This window comes from Melospiza melodia, chromosome 6 (genome assembly GCF_035770615.1).
Source record: "Melospiza melodia melodia isolate bMelMel2 chromosome 6, bMelMel2.pri, whole genome shotgun sequence".
In the NCBI taxonomy this organism is placed as follows: Eukaryota; Metazoa; Chordata; class Aves; order Passeriformes; family Passerellidae; genus Melospiza; species Melospiza melodia.
The window spans coordinates 18,192,379-18,214,493 of NC_086199.1; the positions used below are offsets into that span (position 1 = coordinate 18,192,379).

Genomic DNA, 22,115 nt, shown 5'->3' on the forward strand with positions numbered 1-22,115 from the left:
AGGAACCTCAGGGAATCTCAAGTGCAGCCTTCTGCTAAAGGGAAGGTCACCTACAAGGTCAGATGTTGCTCAAGCTTTGTTGAGTTGGGTATTGGAAACTGCTGAGGATGGAGCACACAGAACATCTTGGTGCAACCTGCTCCACAGCTTATTCTTCATGGCTCAGAAACTCTTCCTTATATCAACTCTGACCCTTCTTGCTTCAAGTTTCATACATGATTTCTTGTCCCTCCCTGTCCTATTTTCAGCTCAGGTAGAGTTAAGTTCCTTTCAATAGCTGTTACAGTGCTGTGTTTTGAATTCAGAATGAGAATGGTGTTGATGACACACTGATGTGTTTTGGTTTTGTCAAGTGTTTATCCTAAGTAAAGGACTTTTTTCTTGTCTCATGCTCTGCCAGTCAGGAGGTTTGCAAAAGAAACTGGGAGGGGGCATAGCTGGGACAGGTGACCTGAACTGGCCAAAGGGATATTCCACACAATAGAATGTCCTGCCCAGTTGATAACCTGGGTGGCTGATCTGGGTTCAGGAAGTGGGGTCTGGCATTGGTCAGTGGGTGGTGAGCAATTGTGTTGTGCATAATTTGTTTTTCCCCTTATTATTATCATTATTATTATAATTGACCATTATTATACATTTAAAATTTATTTTTGATTATAAAACTGCTCTTATCTAAACCCTCAAGCTTTACTTTGATTCTCCTTTCCATTCCACCTGTCTGTGGGGGGACAGAAGGGGCTGAGTGAGTGGCTGTGTAGTCCCTAATTTCCAGCCAGGCTGAAAACACACCACTCCTGCCATGAGCTCTTGTGAAGAGCTTGGCTCCATCTTCCCAATATCCTCTTTGCAGGATTGCAAAGCTGTCATTAGGTACCCCAAAGTCTTCCCTTCTCCAGGCTGAACAAACCCAGCTTGCACAGCCTGGCAAGGTCCCGTTTCAGAATGTGAAATTACCAGAAAGTACAGACATACGCAGCAACTCATGAAAACAATGGAAATGCTCTTTGCAATGGAGAAATTTTTTATTTAAACACAGATGCACATTCTCATAAGAAATATCATATTGCTTGTGATCACTTTATGCACATCCTCCACACATAATGTCAGACCTAAAAGGTCTGAAAAACGCTGGTCAAAATTTTTCCACTATGAAATAAAGAAACTACCATAACCAAATATTTTTCCTGGGAATTGAGAAAAAGTAAAAAGGTTGTGAGAAGAGAAAAAAATGTAATGTTTTAACTCTTTTCAGAGGGTCAGGTGTCTGGATGGGACAAGGAACCAGGGAGCCAGGCAGCTGCTTCTGCCTGCACATGAACAGGTCCTGAATTAACAGCTGCACTTCTGATTTGCGCTAACACCAACTTTTTAAAAGTATGGGTTCTTTTGCTTCCATTCTTACTGTTTGTTGGTACATTCATGCTCTTTGCTGGTTTGCCAGTATTTCTGGCTAGCTTGTTTAATTTTTTTAAAACTGCCAGACTGAGAGTCCTGGAACCTCTAGCTGAGGCCTCCATGTGCAGTTAAGTAAATGGATACAAACATTACTCTACTGAATTAGAAAACAGAACCACACTCCAGATTTCAGTCACAATAAGCAACTCTGAAGGCTGGCCCTTTACATTGCTGAGATTTGAAACCTCACTTTTCTATCCTCTTCCTCCCCTGCATGTATCAGGAAATTTTTCATCCAAATTAAAGCACTGGTGGCTAGAATTCACTTCTTTATAGGCACTTGAATTAATGAATCTTCAACTATGGTCTGAAACACCACTGGTATTGTAATGAAACTGCATGACATACAGCTATACATTAGACCGTATATTTTTCAAGGAAAACAAAATCTTAAGTGCAGGTGAGTGTCTGTACACAGCAGGGTAAACAATTTTAAGAAGTTTCTGGTCTCAGGGATATGCTAAAGGAGAATTGGAGTCTTTAGTGAAACACAAGAACCTTCATAGCAGCATAAATCACAACATGAAATTTACCACACTCCCTCTGTCTGGTCCTTTGCTATTCAGGACAAAGAGGAATTCAGCCTTCCCCCAGCTTAGTACAGGCTGGCTAGCAAGCTGCCACAGGAGACAGTTCTGTGGGAGATCCTCAGTAATTCTGTCAGCGCGTCACAGCCATCCTTCTTGACTGTGCATTTGTTTGTTGTCACTGATTTATATACCACACGTGATTGAAAGATAGGTGTTGATACTCCATTGATTTCATTGACCCTATAGTAAGTTCTTATTGGCTCCAGCTCCTGGTTTTGTTTAGACTGGTATCTCTGACTTTTGGGGCATTTCTTAGTTACACAAGTTCCTAGGAGAAGAATTTTTCTTTCTTTTCCTTTTAGGTTATCCAGTTTCCATTTGCATGTGCTCATTAGGAAATTTTGACCGTCTGTGTTTCACAGGAACTTCTGTAGGTGACCAGTGCAGTGTTTTTTGTAGCAGAACTGCACAGAACATGTCCTTTCACTTGGTCTTCCCCACGCTTTCGTAGGCACAAGCAATACCTGAGCAAATTCACTATCTCTGTCCATGCAGTTTCACTCACAAAGCAGTACAGAATGGGATCTGCGATGCAATTCAAACTTGTTAAGGCCTGTGTGACTCTGTAAACCTTATACAGCAGCAACAAAAGATGTGGGTCAGAGGTAGGTTCTCTGATGCTGCGGATAAGCAGTACAACATGATAAGGAGTGAAGCAAACAATGAAACTAACAGTGATGTTCACAATAAGTTTTTTCACTTTTTTCTTTTCTTCATCTACTGTGGCCTGGTTACACCTCACTACTTGGTAGATTTTATGGTAGCAAAACAAAATGATTATCAAAGGGACCAGGTACCCTGAGCATATCCGGAATAAATTTATGTTCGCCTGCCACCTTTCCAGGGGGTAGTTATCATAGCATAATGTATGATTAGTGAAATTGCAAGGATCATTGAATACTTCTTTTTTCACCAATATGACAGAATTAAAGATGCTTTCCAGAAGCCAAACAATTATGCTGACAATCAATGAAAATCTTCTTGTGCGCAAGTACTGGAGCTTCAAGGGGTGAACTAATGCCAGGTACCTGTCAAGAGAGATGCAAGCAAGGAACGCAGTGCTGGTGTAGAAATTCATATACGTAAGGAAGGCAAAAATCTGACAAAGCAAGGCAGAGAGCCTCCAGTCATCTCCATGCCAGGCATAATCAATCCACAGAGGCAGAATCAAGGAGTACAAAAGGTCAGCCAGGGACAGGCTAAAGATGTAGACTGCTAACTCATTCTTTTTCCTCACCTGAATGCAAGATGCATAGAGGGATATGCAGTTGATGGGAATACTGATCATCATCACAACACTGTACACAAATGGAAACAAATACTTATCCAGGGTGTGATCATCATGGCATGCACTGCTGTTGTTCATTGTCCACCCTGGTAGCACCCTTGAGATAATTCCAGCCTGGGTGCAATAGAACCCCCTGCTGTAGATGGGTTGTCATCTGTTAGTTCTTCAGGACCTGATTGACAAGATTCCAGCTGTCTGCTACCAAAAAGGAAAAATGAAAAATGTCAGCTATTACATTTCTGTTGTTTTTATGGGATTCTTGGTGTGTGGTGTTTTTTGTTTTTTGTTTTTTTTTCCTAGAAGAAAGAAACTGTTTTTTAGGAGATCGGAGGATGTTAGTGCTCCTGGAGTTAGGAATGCATAGGAAGAGGAACCCAAAATCTAAGGTTGTCAAGGTTACTTAGAAGCTTCCACAGCAGAAGTAGGATGACTAGTTAAAACACTTTTTCTAGGAGTGGGGTGCTATCCTGCAATCCTGGGTCTCTCTTGTGGGACAGTTAAAGGAGATCAGAAAATGGACCACAAATAAAATAACAGAAGTGCCTTTTCTGTTATTATGGTAAGCACTGCTTTGGGCATATGAATATGGCAGATTTCTTATTTCAAACAACCTCCTCCCCCCTAAGGCAATGGAGAGACAAGGATAGAAATACAGGGATTCAGATACCACTGGATGTTGGAATCTGCTCAGAAGGGGAAAATGTGTGTCTGGTATCTTTCTGTATGTATTGCAAATCACTCTTGTCTTGTTTGCATCCTCACACATTCCTGCTTCCTCTCTCCTCCTTTGTATGTGATCCCACATGAACTTGCCATCAAGTGTGCTTTTCCAGCAAGGCTCACTGCATGTACCAGAAATCCTCATGTGAAACCTGCTGGGCTATTGGATTCCTGCATGCACATCCTGCTGGGTGAACATGTGAGGTGGAGACTGAGCAGAGTTTATCATTAACACTTCTCCCCTCTAAAAATTGCAGCTGTGGTGCATGAGCTCATAAAGCCATTAGCAATTACATTTTTCTCAGTCAGTTCCAGGACTGTGGTTATCAACAGCTTCAATATGAAAATATCAGTAAAATGGCAGCCCTGACTAAAGCAGTGGGACTGGAGGTGTTGTGTGTGTGAGCCTTAGGAACACATAGAAGAGCTGACCTTTAGAAAGGGTGAGGAAAGGGTAAGAAAGGGTGTACAACTGTAGTTGTGAGACAGCTGGTACTCACTGATAGTATCACAGCTCTGACACTTGGCAGTTCCCTTCTCTAGAGAACTAACTATTACGTTCAGGAAATACAAGAATGGAAAATATTAGTTGCAGACCAGCTATACTGCCAAATATACTAAATGCTTGAGAGACTGCTGTGATGGCTGACCTGTGCTTTGAGCCTGCAGCAGAGGAGAAGAGGCTGAAGAATGAGTAGGTTGCAAGACAGCACATCTACAACTGTTGTAACGTGGGAAAGAACTCCAATGCAACACATCTCGTGTGCCAAAACATTGCCACGGGGTAAGAAAAAATCAGCCTTTTATAGGTTGGATGTGTTTATGGGTTTATCAGAAAAACTCAAACCAGGTTTATTGTCTGTGCTGAGAGGTTATTATATGGATCTCTTGCCTACAAAAAAACCTCTTTTGTTATTATTCATTAAAAAAAGGAGTAATGACAAAACTACCCAGAGAACACATACTCAATTTCACCTGCCCCTGCCTTATTTGATCAAGTTGCCTAAATGATTAGCTAGAGCTAAACTCATTCACAAGCTTGAAAGCCAAAGAAAATTCTTGAGAAGGACTTGCCAATTTGGTCCATTGAGGAACCCCATCAGCATGATGACTAATTTAAAAAAATGCAGTGTCTATATTTAAGACAAGCATCAGATGTCTGCATTTCAGCTTGGTTTTATAGAACCAAACAGTAAATAAGGCATTGTAAGCTTATCAGTACAGGTAAGTATCACAAAATAAAAATCTAGCTCTAGAAATTGGATCCCAGGGTTTTGTGACCCACTTCTCACCAAAGAGTAATCAAATGTATGCAGACAGACCAGATGAATGAAAGATAAAATACCTACCTCTTCTCCTAATCACACTTTAGCATCTCTTTTCCTGTGACAGGTCTCCTCATGTCTAAGAGGGAAACATGCCCTTTCAGAAGCATGTGTGTAATGCAGCAAGTGTATGAGGCAGTGTTTCCTGGTCTCGTGACTGAGAAATTGGAATTTCTTCTCCCTCCCCCATAAACTCTTTCTCTTTTGTCAACTTGTATTACAGACTCACCAAATTTGTAAGCTCCCAACTTCTCTCTTATTACCCATAACAGATTCTTTTGTATCTACTCTTAGACCAACACGCCAATTTCCTCATACCACTTGGATTTTTTTCAGCTTTTTCATTTTAGCTCATTGTTTCTAAGAATTTCACTCTGTTGATCTTACTGATGATAAGGTAAAACACTTGTTCTTATATTGCTCTTATCTGAATAAACCACATGTTCTTTGAGGCAAGACTTTGCTCTTCTGCCATCTGCCTTAAGGAACTAATATCTGAAAGTGTCATTGGCTAATGGCAGGCTGGGACACTAAAAATAAAATTCAAAGAAGTGAGTTGAGACTACATGAAAATTCTCACCTCAGAAAGTTTTTTCTGTCCTTCATAATCACAAGTCACTGACCCCATTGCTTTCTTTTCTTCTTAACCAGTATGTTCCTTAGCTCCTTTGAACACAGCCTGGAGGCTGTGCAGCACTGCCAGGTAATCCATGCTGAACTTTGATGACACATTGATGGTACTTACAGGAGGACATGCTTTCAGTGATGGCAATAACGAGAAGTGTGTCATTCTGGCAAGTATTGATGACCTATACTTAAATGTGTCAAAGAGCCAGCAAAGGAAGCCTACCACAAGACATGCTGCAGCTTCTTGCACAGAAATATAAAAGCAGAAAGCACCACTTTGTCCTGATTACAACATTTCACTCAAATTGCTTGGGGCCTCATTTCAGAGGAAGTAGTCCATATCACACTTTCTTGCTGAGTTGCTTTTTTCATAATTAGGACTTTGTAATGCAAGATGATTTTTTCTTACCTGAATGCATGATCTGAAGCATTCCCAGGTTTTCTCTCTGCTACTGAGCACACCTGCTGGCTTTGCCTAGGAGGATGGTATTGGCTTACAGCTATCCTAAAAAATAACATTTGATTATTTTCTCCAATGATATTCTTTTTTAACTGTCAAGGAATTTTGGTTTAATGATATGGTTTAATGGTTTGACTTTCATGGTCCAAACCTACTGTGACTAATTCCATATACTTGTGACTTATTTTACAGACTTGTTTTGGTATGCGATGTTTCAAATAAAAAAATATTAAAATTCTTAACAGTAATTTTTTCTTTTAGACACGTTAATCAATTATTACCATAGTTCCTGACTGTCATTTTGCTACAGAAAACCTACTGTACAGAATTTCTGAAGAGTCACTAAGACAAAAAATTTAGAGAAATGGACCAGAGAAATGTTATGCTTCAAGTACTGTATGCAAACAAGCCTATAAAGGAACCCTGTGAGATTTTTTAGTGAAAAGTAGTCATTATACACTGTATTCGTATCAACACATTTCTACAGCATCTCCTTCAGGTTCACAGAGAGCTTTATGTGGTCTCTTCATTTATGACATTTTGAAAGTTGCAAAGTACAAAGTTAAACTTTCATAAGCTTAAATACAAAAGGATATTCCATAGTCCTATCTGTAAAGAGCTTTGTAAGGGAAGAAAGGAACAATGCTGTGTGAGCTACTGCAGTAGCTGCTGTACTGGTGATACTGTATATCAATCATAAGATGGAAAGATAGATTGTTTTCCTTTTTCTCTTTAAGAAATTTCAACAAAGTAGATTGCTTTGTGTTGTCAAAATAAGTTTTATTGCCAAGTTGAGTTCTTCAAGTACAGGGGATATTCCATAGCTAATTCTTTTTACCTAATGAGCAGATCTTACATCTCAATTCTGAAAAACTTCACCGTTTAGGAAATATGCCTTTCAGAAACATGGCCTTTTTTGCTTAAAATTAGCAGCAATTTTCCTCATGCAACATTAAATTTCACCCACAGGTCTCCATGAGATTCTGTAGAGACTCAAACAGGTCTAAAAGAGCTGAGCCTTTAAAGATATACTTTACAGATTGTTTAATTGAGCATAAACATTCATTTAATGTGGGCAAATAGAAAAAAAACACCACATTTTTTTAGAATGTAGGCCATGCAGGCAAGTATTATTTTGCTCTATCATTAAGTGTGTCATGTTTTCCTCTATGCATACAGAAATATGTACAATATATTTTCACATACATGATACATGGCATTCAAAGAAGCTACTTTTACCAGAGCTTATTTTTCTGCTAAGTTTTAAGCATTTTGCATATTCATATAAATACCACTAGGTATCTTAACAGTGTCTGGAGAACACTAATAGAAGAGTTACTGGAACCCCCTGTGAGGTCTGAGGCACATTTTGCAGTGATGGGACAGCTCAGAGTGTTGAAAATTCACCCCCAAATACAGTTCTTCTCCATTCTTCCCCCTTCTGTAATCAACAGCAGCTTGATCATGACAATGCTATTACAACAAACAATGAATCAAGTTTTCTTTCGTAATCCTAGGCATGTCTTTCCTAATTCAATCTTTTGATGACTTTTGCCTCAGTCTCATGGTTTGGTTGTGCTGGGATTGAAATAATCCTTCTCCCACAGCAACCTTTTCCAGCCCCCTTCCTGTCCCTTCTTTCAGATGCCTGATGTCAGCATCCCATTGGGAGGGCCAGGCTGAAACCTGTCCCAGAATGCTGAAACCCGTCCCAGGCTCCCGAGCACTCACCTTGGCCGCCACGTGTCCCCGTGCAGCGGTCCCCGTTATGCCATTGGCAGTGTCACCCCTATCTGCTTCTAAGAAAAGTGTCTGCTTCTGCTTGATCACACACAGAGACAGGAAGCTGCTCGCAGATAAACAGGCACCAGTTCACACATCTCTTGGTTTTGCTTCCTTTTTTTTTTTTTTTTCCCTGTCCTCAATTCCTTGTTAATCTAAGCTTACCCATGAGAAAAAAGATGATGAACAAAGGATGGGAAGCAACCTCAGTAGATACAGGAATACTTTTAGAGACTTCATAAAAGTTTAATTTAAAATATTGCCTAATTATATGAGCATAGTATATTATACACTCCTTATCTAGGAGACATGATCTTCAGATAATCCAATCCACAGAAATAAAATGCTGTGTTTGATTTGTGTTTACTTGTCTAAGTTCAAAATGTGTATGATTTTTGTTGACTGAAGGACCTCACCTGCCTTTCCCTACAATCTGATCACAGAATCAAATACGAATCCACCTGAGAAGAGCTCAAAAATGTTTTACAATCACTTTAGGAGTTTGTGGAAAAAGAATTAAGTATTTTCAGAATTTATGAGAAGTTAATGAATAGTTCTAGTTAACAAAGGATAACAGCATTTCATGCATAGTGACAGGTTACATATTTATATTTTTATATAAACTGACTCTGAGATTTGATGCAGTTTTCAGGGGAGTGATTCTTTTAACAGATAATTCTATTCAATTAGACTGATGGAAAGTTGTTACACGAGCATGGTTCTTTTCCCTCTCTGTGATCAGAATAATTTATTGTATTTTTCTTAAATTCTGTTCTGCTTTAAGAAAGTGGGTACAATTTCACTTGAAATGTCCCTCTGTTGAGTAACACCAAAACTATCGTTTGATGATTCAGATGCTAAGGAGAAATGAAAGAGAACAAATTGAAAAGTTCTAAAATAGGGGCATATTGACTTCCTTGAGAATACCATGCAGCTCTATAATATTTAACCACTGTATGCAGATTTGGTTCCCTTTTTCCAGTCTGTGTGACATTTTCATCCATAGTTTTTTACCGATCTGATTGTTACATGAAGCCTAAATTATCCAACACTTGTGGCCATTCTCAAACTGTAATAATAGCCCCTTCCTGTCTGGTGAATGGAAGAACACTTGCTTAGATAAATTTCTAAAATAAATTTCAGTCACACCTTCATTTTCACTGAGAGAAAAGTCATCACATGAAGACCTGTTTCATCACTCTCCATGTGCTTTTTCCTAACATTGTACATACTAAGTGTCCAGTATGCTGGTTCTGCTGTTTTGTTGAGCATTCCTATACTTTGCTAAAGAAAAAACAGTTTTTATAATTATTAGAAATAGAGAAACAAAATTGGAACATCTCTACAGTTCTTTGCTGTGATGACAGCAGAATCGAAAGATCAAAGGAAGCAAGAGAGGAGATGATGCCTTTTATGCATTCTGGAAGTAAAACTGTATATTAAAATAAATTCTTAATTATGTCCATATGCAAAAATTTAATTTCTGATGTAAGCAGCACAATTTTCCAGGGTTTTTGTGAGATCTGGACATACACAGTATCTTAGATCAGTCATCCAAAACCAACAGGTATTATCAGCATAATACCCCAACCCTAAAACAGAAAAGCATTAACAGCGGAAAACGATCTTATCTAGAAAAGAAGCAATGAGTAAGTCCTCAATAAGTTTATTGTTTAAATTTGAGTTTACAAAGGGTCCATGAACAAAGGTGTTGACAGGAAAATAAACCTCTGATGTTTGTCGATTAATGTCCAAAAAGAAGACAGAGGAGTCCAGTAACTTTATTTCAATAAAGGGCATTCCTCATGGGGTCTCTCAAAATTGTTAGGGGATGCAGCCTCCTTTTTATCCTAATTTCCTGGCCAAATTTCCCTCTCTTTCCTCATTGGCTGAGGCACTTGAGAGGTACAGACTTCCCAAAATGTGTAATATCCCCTTCTAATGTATACCCCCCTCATTCTTCTTTTTCCTTGTGTCTCTGTTCTTTTTCTCTAAATCCAGACATGTAGGACAGTCTTGAGTGAGTAAGAGTCTGTGTCAATTAGTGGAATTCCTATGGAATTCATGGTCCCCCCCACTGCTTCCTTCACCTCTCCATATCTGGCCCACAGTTTGTTTGGAGACATCTCCTTCTCATTCCTTTCAGTGTAAAGAAAAAAATGGTTCAACACAAGGTCAAGATGCAGAATGAAAGTTGACAGAGTCACACCAAAATATACTTTTCCTTCCATCAAAACAGATTATGAGAATGCTTGCCTGTACCAACTGAAAAGGGTGGGCACTTGGCACATCACAGGATTGCAAATACAAGTTTTGAAAACTGACAATTTTAGGATCCTGTGAGTGAATAAGAGACTGAATTTCCCAGCTGAAGCCTTTTACATGAAATAGAATGATGCAGTAACCAATTAAACTATCAAAATGAATCAATTAATAATTTATAATGGTTTTGCAAACCTTCCAGGTGTGCAAAGCTCTACAGTCTGCTGGAATGAATGTGAAATAGGACCAGGAGCATAATGCTACCTCTGGCACTGACTCACAATACCCTTGAGGAAGTCATTCTGACTGTCTGCATGTAATAATGGTGTCATATAGCTCATTTGGGTGTGAGCAGGCTCATTAGCTAATACTCGATATTGCTGTAAAGTGCAAAATGTTTTGTGAGTGCTCGGTATTGTTATTTAAAAAGAAATAAACAGGAAACGTCAGTCAGGCAATGTCATCACTGAGACATAGATCCCTCAATGAGTGGCAGCGACACAGTGACAATAAGAGTGACCGAGGCTCGAATAACAGCATTCTTTATGGTTAGAATGCGTGCAAAACCGGGGTTTTTCACAGCTCTTACACAACGCAGGGCTTTAGCCACTGCATCCCCTCATGGCTCATTCCTCCTTTAGGCACATGAAGCATCTCTTATGAAATACTGAGATCAATAGACAAGAGAGATCCCCATTACGATAATCAAGCTGATCGCCGATCTCCGGGTTACTTTTCCTCCGAGCCGCATGCTTGTATGAGCTGGAGTGTGAGGGCGATCCCCGGCAATCCTCACGGAAATCTTTGGCGTGCGGCTCAGCACCACCTTGGCTCCTCTCATTTCGGCTCGGCTGCCCTACTGCGCACCCCTGAAGGTGTAACCAGGCACGTTCAGCCCATCATAATTTAACCCCAGCTTTCAGCATCCCTCTCTGGGGATCCTCCCTGCTGACGGAGCTGCGGATCTAACTGGAGCCAGCTGGGATTCCCCGGGCAGGGCCTGGAGCCGCTCCCAGCATCTGCCCCTGCGGCGACCCAGGATCCTTCTCAGGGCGGGCTGGAATGTGCTCCTTCACAGCGCCGCTTCGTGCCGAGCCTTCGGGGCATTGGGCGGCAGCCTGAGAGCGGCGCAAAAGCAGGAAACTGGCTGCGAGGGGCTGGGAGGGCCTGGAAATGAAAGACGCACAAGGAAATGCCGTTCTTCGCCCGGAACAAGTATCGTGCCGTGCCAGAGGCCCCAAGCAGCAGGCCCCAGAAAGGAGAGTCAGAGGCCCCGAAAAGGACAGCCTGACTCAGCCCCTAGGCGCGGCTGCTCGCACTGCACCGAGAGCCGCTCCCCCCGCACAAACCCCGCCTCGCCTCACAGCCACGCGGCTTTCCCGCACTCAGGATGGCCCCGCAATGGCTTCACTCGCGGCTCAGTGCCCAACTCCAGCATGGCGACACGCGCCTCACCAGCTCGCTTTCTCAAAATGGCAGCAGCAGCCTTCAGCCGGGCGGGGCTGCCCACAAAGGCTGGCAAGGCTGCCCGCCCTCCTTTCCCCTGAGCCGGACGGCGGCGCTGGGCGGTGCCGGGCGCTGCCGCCCCGCCCCGGGGCAGGCGGGCGGCGCGGTCACGTGCGCGCGTTGCCGGGCAGTGCGGAGGCGCCGGGGGCCGGGGCGGCCGCGGGAGTGGAGCTGGGCCGGGATGGGCTGCGTAGCGCTGCTCTGGGGCGCGATCCTGCTTGCCTGCAGCTGCGGCCCGGGGCCCCCCAGGGTCGGTGCCGCTCCGCTCTTGGCGGCCACCTACGTGCTGGATGATGCCAACGGGCTGGGCAGGGAGTTCGACGGGATCGGAGCTGTCAGCGGCGGCGGGGTGAGCTGCTCCGCTGGGGATGCGGTGCTGGTACCCTCCTCGGCGCGGCGAGGGGCACCTGGGCTGGGCATCCCGGCAGTGGGAGCGTGTGGTGGCTTGGGCCGGGGGTGTCGCGGAGGGGAGCCCTGAGGACTGGCGGGGTGTGGGGAGAGCCCCACGACTTGAGCGGGGCTCGGCGGGGGAGGCCTGGGGGCGCTGAGGGGAGCGGTGCGGGCGGTGGAGCCGCTGAGGGGAGCGGTGCGGGCGGTGGAGCCGCTGAGGGGAGATGGAGCCGGGCTCCGCTTCGCGCCACCTGTGCCGTGGCTTTTCGGGGTGCCCAGGGCCAGCCGTGTCCTGGGTGCTGGTGAATGAGAGCTAAGCCGGGCTGGCTTTTTGTGCAGAGGGTCTTAGTAGTCCCTACGTTTTAAAATAAGCCACAGCCGCTCGTCGTCTATCGTGTGGTCCAGGCAGCAGAGCTGTGAGATTCCCGGGGCTTTTATCCACTTTTCGAGCTGCTGAGATGCTTTCTTTGGCCTCCCACCTGTGTGCCCTGTGAGCTCCCCTTGCTGTGGCATATGGTGAGCCAAAGCAGGGAGAGCTGAGTAGAGCAGGAGAAATGGTGCTGGGAGGGAGCTGCCTTTTGCTTGTCATAAAGCCGTGTGATCCCTTTGTTTCTCTGCTCTTTGGACTCTGTTTTCAGTAAATTCCAGGTAACTGGAGTACAAGGCAGTTGCAACCTGTGAAACCAGAAAGGCACAGCTGAAGGTTTAGAAACAAGTTACGAAGGGCTTAGCTGAGTTCCTGATGCTATAATTATTTTTGTAGGTTTATTAGCTCTGTGAAAGGCATAGAATGAAAAGCTGGGATGTAGCTAAACATTTGAAAGTTGCGTGTCACATTTTCACGTTTTCTTTCCGTTTTAGGCCACATCTAGACTCCTGGTGAACTACCCAGAACCTTACCGCTCCGAGATTTTAGATTACCTGTTCAAGGTAAAGTTGCCTTCACTGCTGCAATAACGTTTGGTTTAATGCAGAATTTCTTACTGTGTAAAATGGGAACTCCTATAATATATTCTATGCTGCTTGAAATTAGACAAAATCCTATGTTGTCAAGCATATATTTTAGTGATGATTGTTATCAGAACCTTAAATTTTAGGTGGTGTTTTTGTTCAGGAGACTGTTTCTTCATATTGTTGTGAAAATCCCTTTTGCGTTTTCACAATGTGTTTTGAAAATATGTTTTCGAAAATGTGTTCAACTATATATTTGATCATCTGTGGGGGCTAAATCATAAGTTGTTTCTGTGGCTAAAATGGGGTGTTTAGCTGTTCATAGTGATTGAAGCAAGGGGGTCTTAGAGACAGTTTGGATTTTTTTGGAGTACAGATAGATTGCCATACCCTAAAAATGACTGTGCAGACTGCAGGTTTGTAACAGCATATCTATTCTAAAGTAGTCTCAAGTACAACTGCAGTGACTAGAAGGTGTAGGAAGTTCATTGGTTTGGAAGCTGTGTTAGTTAACAAGTGTAACCTGCAGAGTTACCCAACTTAATATATGGTAAGATTATTGCACTGGACATTAATAGCTTGTTTTGCTTTTGGCACTGTAAATTACTCTGCTGGAAGAGGATGTCATGTCACTTTCAAGTAATGCAATCCAGATGGCTGGAGGGGAATAATTTACCATGCAGTTTAAAGAATTAATTTTCAGGGATAGAGTAAGGTGTAATATGTGCCTGGGGAACCAAAGCTGATGTTTTTTTTTGAGACTAAAGCTGTGTGTTACTAATATGAATGTTCTGATTAGGCATGTGGTAACAGAAAATCTAGAGAGATCATGATTTTCAAAGAACTTTTGACATACTCTTTTACCAAAACCTCTTAAACTGTCTTGTTTGGGAGGGGTGTGCCTTACCTCATTCTCCTTGTCTTTTAGTGTCAGTCAACTTTCATGAATGGGAGAACAAATGTGTTAGAAGTTTAAAACAAAAAAAAATGTCAAAAAGAGAAATGGTAAATTGAAAATAGTTAGTTTGTTGTTAAAAGCAAACAAAAATCCCAGACTTGTAAGCAAAAAGGCATGTCATGTATGCAGCATTTTTTAAAAATCAAATTGCATTCTTACATCTTAAAACATTTTTTTTAGATACCAAAATTATAGTTGGGTCATTCCATGGAGGAGGCCAGCTTATTAGTGGTTGTTAAAATAATGATTAATTGTAACTTCTGGCTTGAGCAACTCTTAAGCCACTAATGGCTGGAAGAACACATTGGCAGTCAAATCACCTGTGTGAGCTTGAGTTTTATATTTGGGTCCAGCAGCCAGATGCCAGGGGAGGGGGATGGTGGACTTGCCAATTGTTTTCCAGTGCGGTTGGTTTTTTCTTCTCTTGCCTATCTGTCTGTAGTTTCCAGATTATTCCTCACCTGTATGTATGTTCTTTCACATAAGCAGTGTAACACTTTACAAACAAGAATAAAAAATACTGACTTCAATAATTTGATTTAAAAAGAAAACAAGTTTGGCTTCTAATAACATTAAAATACTGCTGTGTTCCCCATGTATTCTGTGTTCTGCTTTAGCAGTGCTTTAGTATTTTCTTGAGCATAATCTATTTAAAATCTGCATAGTTGTGGAGGAGTGTTGTTAATGCTGCAAGAGTCAATAAAACTGTTTAAAGATCAGTGTACTATTTATCCTGGAAGATTTTCTTTTGAAGAGCAGAAATTCATATAATCTCTTATTACATTTATAATGGGTGTTTAAAAAAGTAAAAAAAGGAATTTTCAGCATGCTCAAGATTGTACACTAACTTACCTCTTGTTAAGTTCTTCTTGTTAACAGCAGGATTCTATCTGTTTTTCTGTCTCTTCTTTCCACAGCCAAATTTTGGTGCATCTTTACATATTCTCAAGGTAGAGATTGGAGGTGATGCACAGTCAACAGGTATGGATTTTGCATGAGCAGCATTTGACTTCTGGTTTCAGTGATGCTGTAAGTAACGTGTGCTGCACAGGGAGCTGAGGCACGGAGATAGCTGAGCTCAGCTGCAGTAATCCATAATGGCTTGTACAAGAGAGATTCACACCTACATTCTGGAAGCAGTTCTCACTATCCTATGGTTAATAGGTTCCATTCTAGAGCAAATGAGTTCTGTTTTTCCCCCCCTATTGCAGGTTTCTGAGTTGCAGAGCATTTCTCACGCACAAGTTTGGCAATACCAGATCGTTTGTAGCTTAAAAGCATGAAATGCAAATGCATCTGATCAGAAACAGTTACATTGCTTCGGTTTAATTAGCTGATATGTTTCACTAGAGTGGCATTGGCTGGAATAGCCAATTCCAGTAGGCAGGAATTTTTTTTCTTCCTGGGAAGAGTTGCAAATGAAAATGTCTTGATATAATTTGCCTAGCCTATCTAACTACATTTACATACAGGAGGAACTATTTAGTAACTGTTGTGACCAAAAGCTGAGAAGCAGAGACTACAGCTTGTATCTTTTTTTGGTATTTTTTGGTATTTTTCTTAAAGTAAATCTGGCCACATCAGACACAGTTAATAAATAGCATAGAATTTGATTTTATACTTGTATATATATATATTTGTATACATACACATTTTTTCCTGTAATGTCTGTGTTTTGTATAGTTAGATACTGTTTTTCATTCTTGTGTTTACCTCACAAAAATTAACATGCTGAAAAGTACTATGCTGGGTTTAAGAGCTTGGCAGTGAATTGCTGGGTGGAGGGAATGGAATCCTCTTGAGGCATGCACAGACCTTCTCTTCAAACTCTCTTACTGCTGGCTCAGGAGACTGTCACATGTCCCATTGTGTAATGGTCCAGTTTTGAAAAGAAGAACAATAAGATGCATATATATCAATGCACTAGACTGCAGCGCTTCTTCTGGCCTGAGAGGTGGGATCAGGAGTTCATTTGAAATGTGATCTGAAGCCTAAATTTGCAATCTAATTGTTCTATGTCCTTGACAAACTTACCTTACCTTTTTTAGTAAAGTAAAAAAAATCAATTCTATTTTCTGTGATGAAATGTGCTGTTTCAGCAGACTTCATTTAAACAAAGTTTTATTAGGAAAGGTCTCTGCATACAATTTGAAATCAGTTGCATAATTGTTGCAGTCATGTGTACAAGTTGTTACTTGACTTTTGTGTGTAATGATTTCCCATGCAACACTGATTCTTTTGCACCTTTCTAGTTTGTTTACCTTTGCCTGAGGAAATTCTGCACCTAGTGTTAAATTCCAAAACTTTTTCCTACAGTCACAGAGCACCATGAAAGTTATAAACTAGGTATTTTGCTGTAAAAATGAAAAACCCCACAACCTCTTTCCTGTAATTGAAAAAGATCATGGTAGTTCCTTTCTTTTCTCTCCCTGGCCTTGTGCAGAAGAAACAAACTATAACCTTCTTTTGTTTGTTTTTTGGTTTAGAGATAACTTGCTTGCATAATGATTTTTTTTCCTCTTAATCTTAATGCTGTAACATTCCTAGTGGTTGTTAGTATCAAGATATGAGACAACAGCAAATATAGGTTTAGTGTTATCATAGCTAGGGATAGAAAATGCCTAATAGTTAACCACATCTGATGTTAAAAGCAGGCAAAACCTCTTCAATATAAAAATATTAAAATTATGCTAAGTTAACATGCTAAGAATAAAGGGTAGAAAATCTTGCATTTACCTCCCTCTATTCCTTTGGCTTTGAAATGCATACCAAGGAACTTGTGAACCATGTAGCAGATACGTGCCTGCATGCTATGTGAGTGAGCAATGCAGCAAACTTTGATGTGTAACAGCTTGTGACACAGGAGATAATTGTGAGCTGCCTGTCCCTTTCCTTCCTAGATGGCACTGAACCCTCCCATATGCACTATGAGAATGACGAGAACTACTTCCGGGGCTACGAATGGTGGCTGATGAAGGAAGCCAAGAAGAGGAACCCCAAAATTAAACTGATTGGTAAATTGCTTTGAGCTTTTACATTTAAATGCCTTTTTATTCCCCTGACTAAATTACCTATCTGACCCTTAGTTAACATTTTAATGGAGAGATGTTTTGATGTTGCAGTAGACAAAATATAATCTCTAATATTTGTTAAGCTTTTCTTGATGCTTGTTGTGTTTTACCTTGTTACTGCAGCACAACATCCTGACAAGAAGCATAAGATAACAAATCTCTCATAATTTGCTTTTATTAAGTAACTAATACTTTTAGTATATTGCAGCAATGAACATGATTGATTTATCATGAGAGATGAATTTCTGAATAATTGAGTAAAAAAATGGGGAGGGATAAAGTAAAGTTACTGCAAGCATAAATATGTAACTCTTACACACACTGCATTTGATTGAATGTTCTTATTATAAAACAATCACACACCTCTTCTTCACTGTAGTGAAGAAGATTTTGGCCTTCTGATATGTCCTACATATGTAGTTGAGTTGTAAGAGGAGTTTCCTCTCTTCCTGTTTTGGTTGTGGGTTATGTGTGTGTTGTGACATTACAAGTGTGGAACCCTAGGCTGTATTTTTGTATTTTGGAAACACAAATGTGTTTCACATGAAACAAGGTAAGAAGTCTATTGGTTAAAAGATGTCTTAATTTCCTCAACTTCCAGGGGGCTTTATCATATCCAGCCATGAAGCAAAGCTTGGTGCAGGATTTGCCAGTCATGTTCTGTTAGGCCAACTATTTATGACTAATTGTAATTATTAATAATATCCCTCTTCCCTCACATCAAGCTCTCAATAAAGGAAGGAGGGTTTACTTTTAAATTAGCTTATGGTATCTTATACAAGTTGGCTGGATGCTTAGCAGCATCTGGTTAGATTAATTTGTTTTTCTTATTTACCACAAGATCCAGTGAACAGCTGAGACTTGGAAATGATTTTTCATTATCCTAATCTTCCTCCTTCTGTTATCATCAGATCATCATGTCTTCTTAAGTTCATGTTCATGAGATAAACAATTTTTCATGTTCTGTATTGACCTTTGCTGTAGCTTTGTAAATATTTATCCTAAAATCTTTGGATTTTTAAACTAGTTAGAGCTAGTACCATAAAACTGACAAATTATATGTAGTCAGTTGTTCTCTAGTAATGAATGCTTCCTAGCTCATTAAAAAAAGCAGCTATTAATTGTTTGAATTGTTTGATCATAGTTGGTATTAGACCATGCTCTGCAGTTGGAGAAGTTACATTTCATTGCCTTCACTGGAACCAAGCCAGTTTCAAGTGCATATTTGTTCCGTAATTTCAGGCAGAGCAAATTACAGCTTGCTCTTTAAGCTTATTGAGTAATGTTAGCCAACCACTTGCCTTATTGGTTTGTTTTTCTTCTCTCTTTCCAGGGTTACCTTGGGCATTTCCAGGATGGATAGGGAAGGGTGAAAATTGGCCCTATGACTATCCAGATATCACTGCTTACTATATTGTTTCTTGGATATTAGGAGCAAAACAGTATCATGATTTGGACATTGATTATATTGGGGTCAGTAAAGCAAAATTTCTTGTGTATTTTATGTATATTTTATCTATCTTCACTCCTAAAATCTTGCTCTTGCATCTCATTGTTGATGATTGGAGGAGGAGGATGGCAAGAGAAATTTTTTTTGTAATTGCAGTTTCATCTTGTACTGTTAGCAGGGGAAAGACAGTAGTGTTAGTTTACAGTCCTCCTGAAATGATGGTTGTTAAAGCAGAAGAAGTGTCAAGTGGTTCCTACCTTCCCAGTTCTAAAACAGTTACCAAATAACTTGAGAGTTCTTTTTCCTTTTCTGCCTTTTGTTCTGCTTGCCTTTCAGCAGTTACCACATAACAAAAAGCATCAGTTAACACAGTTTGAAAGTCAGCTAGCATGACTTAGCATAAAGTATGGTTGTTATTTTGCAGAGGAGCAGTCCTCTACAACTTTTTGCATTTTTACCTGAGTCATTTATAGTAGATAAAACTTCATGTTTTACAGTACAACAATTGCGGTGTCCTATACTGCAATATAGGGAAGTAGTGAATGAATGTCTGAGAAAAAAATGTCATAAATTGGAGATGAGAGAGAGAAGCAGACAATCTGAAAAAGCTCTTCAAGTTCACTATTTGAGCAAGAAAGTGTGTCTAGGGTTTCTCTAAAATCAATCCTATACTTACTGAACACTTATTTTGGAGTCCTAAATGTTTTGATATGAGAAATTTAACTGCAGAAAAGCTGAAAATCACTTCAGCAGTCCAGAACAATGCTTCTAAAACTGTGGTTCCCATCCCTTAGATGTTTCTGCTGCAATGTGGGAAGGTCAGGATCTCTGCTGTATCTCCTGGGGAATGCATCCCCCTTGGTGTTGCTGGCTTATTTCAGTTGGGTCAGTCTTGCACTGTGGGTAACATAGGGATACTTCAGCACTTCAGTTCTTGGGAGAGGAAGAACAATTGCTGTTACAATTTTTTCTCTGCCCTGTGTTCTTGGAGTAGAAAGTATGTTCTGCTTACTTCATGTGTTTGAGTAATATTGACTTCAGTGTTGTTACTTCACAGTAATTAGCTTTCTAAATTCTGTCCTTCTAAGAAAAGGTAATTTCTGCTTATCCAGGCAATGTGATATTACATGTTGTCTCATTTCTTTGTGGATATAATCTGAAATGCAGGGAAACACTGAGAGGTCTGTGAAGGCTCAGAAACTGTCAAAACAATTTCAATGTCATTATGGTTGTACTTGGTTAGTCTTTACCACTCTTTTTGCTGTAAGTACATGTTGTGTATCACTATTTGCTTTATGATGAGATGAGCCTTGCACTAAGTAATGTTTTGATTGACTCATTCTTGAAGTTTCATGTTAGCATTTATAGGAAGATGTAGAAATATCAAAATAAATTGTGTTTACTCCTAAGCTAAACCTTTATTGGAGTCACAGTGTTCATGTTGCAGTTCAAAAAGAAAGAAAAATGGTTTCTGCCTATGTGTGTTATAGGCCAGGGGGTTTGGTAGAATGGAAAATCAGTGCTCCTGCTTTTGAATTTTCAGCTGTGTTTAGCTTAAACTCTCTTTCCATAAAAGATGGAAAATTTAGAAATTAGCTCATTTTCTGTCTGTTTACTTAAAATATGCTTTTGTGTTGAAGCTTGGATGTAGCCCTGTGTAAGTTAGAACAGTGAGCTTCACAGATTTTGTTCAATATGTTAGTTATTCTGGCTCTCCTGTGCCCATGTATTGCAACAGGGGCCCATTCATTCGGCCACACCTTGAAGCCACAACGTGTTTCTCAATGATTCCTAGCAAACTGTGGAGCCATTGGTAATGTAACACTGCTGCCATTGTGGAGCTCAAGCAGCTCTAGCATTCTTGTCAGCGAGAAGGCAATCAGTAGACCTTAGAGAAAGATAAACAAGTGCCCACTATGAACTTTCATACTGAATTTTCCCCAGAAAAGCTGATAACAAAATCAGCCAGCACTTCCCTCTAGCACACGGAAACCATGGAGCTGATTAATGGATTCTATAATCTTACCTATATATAAATGAAATCTTTTAATTCTCCATTGACGTATCCTGATTTTTCTAAATGGATTTTACTTTCTCTTTATAGATATGGAATGAAAGGGCATTTAGTAGCAAATACATTAAGGTATGTATTCTTATTTCTGTAAAGTGCTTGTCGTACTGTACACAAACAATTAGCTTTCTGAATTTGTGTAGGAAAGGGACCATAATTCTATGTCACTTACTGAACTGTGTTTCTTGTAGTTGCATGCATGGAAAGATTACATGTTCAGATATCTAGATTGTTTATTTTGTCTGTCTGAAACTGTTACTTTGAACTTTGGGCATGTCAGTGTATGCTAAATGCTTCTAAATTTTTATGGAAGCTTCAGTTGATGCTACTATCATACAAAATTAAATAATCTTTATACCAGCTTGGATATAGCTAGAAGTCCAAGATCTAGAATTGCCTAAAATTCTGTGGCTAAGTTCTGTGATAACAGTACCCTAAATATTGCTATTAAATCACAGTAAAGGCTTTGTGTTTTTAACTTTGCAAAATTCAGTACCTTTTGTTCTAAAAAGCTGGAAGAACATAGTGTTTCACATAAACAACCTTAAGATAGCTGTAATATTTCTCACTACTGAATGCTCCTGCAGTGCCCCCTGCCCTGCTTTGAAAACTCTCTTCTGTTTGTTACACTGCCTTGTGGTGAGATCTTAAGCACAAGCTCCTGCTTTGTTCCTTTCCTTGTTTTTGCTTGAGACTAAGACACAATGGCATTACCTCTTCTTAAAAGCAAACAAGACTCGGAGAATCATAGAATGGCTTGAGTTGCAAGGGACCTTAAAGATCATCCAGTACCAATCCTCCTACCATGGTCAGAGACACCTTCCACTAGACCATGTTGCTCAAAACCTCATCCAGCCTGGCCTTGAACACTTCCAGGGATGGGGCCATCCATTCAACCTTGTTCTGTCACTACATGCTTTTGTAAAAAGTCCCTCTCTGTATTTTTTTGTGGGCTCTCAAGGTATTTGAATGGAGCAATTAGGTCACCCCAAAACCTTCTCTTCAGGCTGAACAATCTCAAATCTCTGTCATGTCACCTTGGGGCTTTCTTGTCTGCTTGTCTTGGCTTGCTCATGTGGCAAGAAAGAATATGGAGAACAAACTGTTGAGTCTAGGGCCACCATCCTTCTTTATAGCTTTTTGAACACTGTTGAATTGGCTTCTGGAGCTGAATATTTAGTTTAAAATTTGACCATAAAATCACCCAAG

At 40.5% G+C, this 22,115-nt stretch overlaps 2 protein-coding genes across 5 annotated transcripts in view; one reads left to right on the forward strand and one right to left on the reverse strand.

The window, feature by feature from the left end:
* Positions 1-1,056: 1,056 nt before the first annotated feature.
* Positions 1,057-11,874, reverse strand: GPR65 (G protein-coupled receptor 65). 4 transcript variants are annotated; one of them, XM_063160159.1, is made up of 4 exons: positions 8,197-11,874; positions 6,415-6,510; positions 5,403-5,457; positions 1,057-3,531 (listed from the first exon to the last, which is right to left on the reverse strand). In XM_063160159.1, the coding sequence occupies exon 4, from the start codon at positions 3,409-3,411 to the stop codon at positions 2,377-2,379; it is 1,035 nt and encodes a 344-aa protein (XP_063016229.1). In that variant the 5' UTR covers positions 3,412-3,531; positions 5,403-5,457; positions 6,415-6,510; positions 8,197-11,874; the 3' UTR covers positions 1,057-2,376. The 4 variants fall into 4 exon arrangements, with proteins under 4 accessions (XP_063016229.1, XP_063016228.1, XP_063016227.1 ...); XM_063160158.1 differs by lacking the exon at positions 5,403-5,457 and having other exon boundaries at positions 1,057-3,528; XM_063160157.1 differs by lacking the exon at positions 5,403-5,457.
* Positions 11,875-11,945: 71 nt separating this feature from the next.
* The window catches only part of GALC (galactosylceramidase), a 31,748-nt gene continuing 21,578 nt past the window's right edge, over positions 11,946-22,115 (forward strand). The window contains 7 exon segments of the mRNA XM_063160156.1: positions 11,946-11,970; positions 11,973-12,364; positions 13,267-13,335; positions 15,232-15,295; positions 17,215-17,328; positions 18,719-18,858; positions 20,940-20,978. Coding sequence (XP_063016226.1) covers positions 11,946-11,970; positions 11,973-12,364; positions 13,267-13,335; positions 15,232-15,295; positions 17,215-17,328; positions 18,719-18,858; positions 20,940-20,978 — 843 coding nt within the window.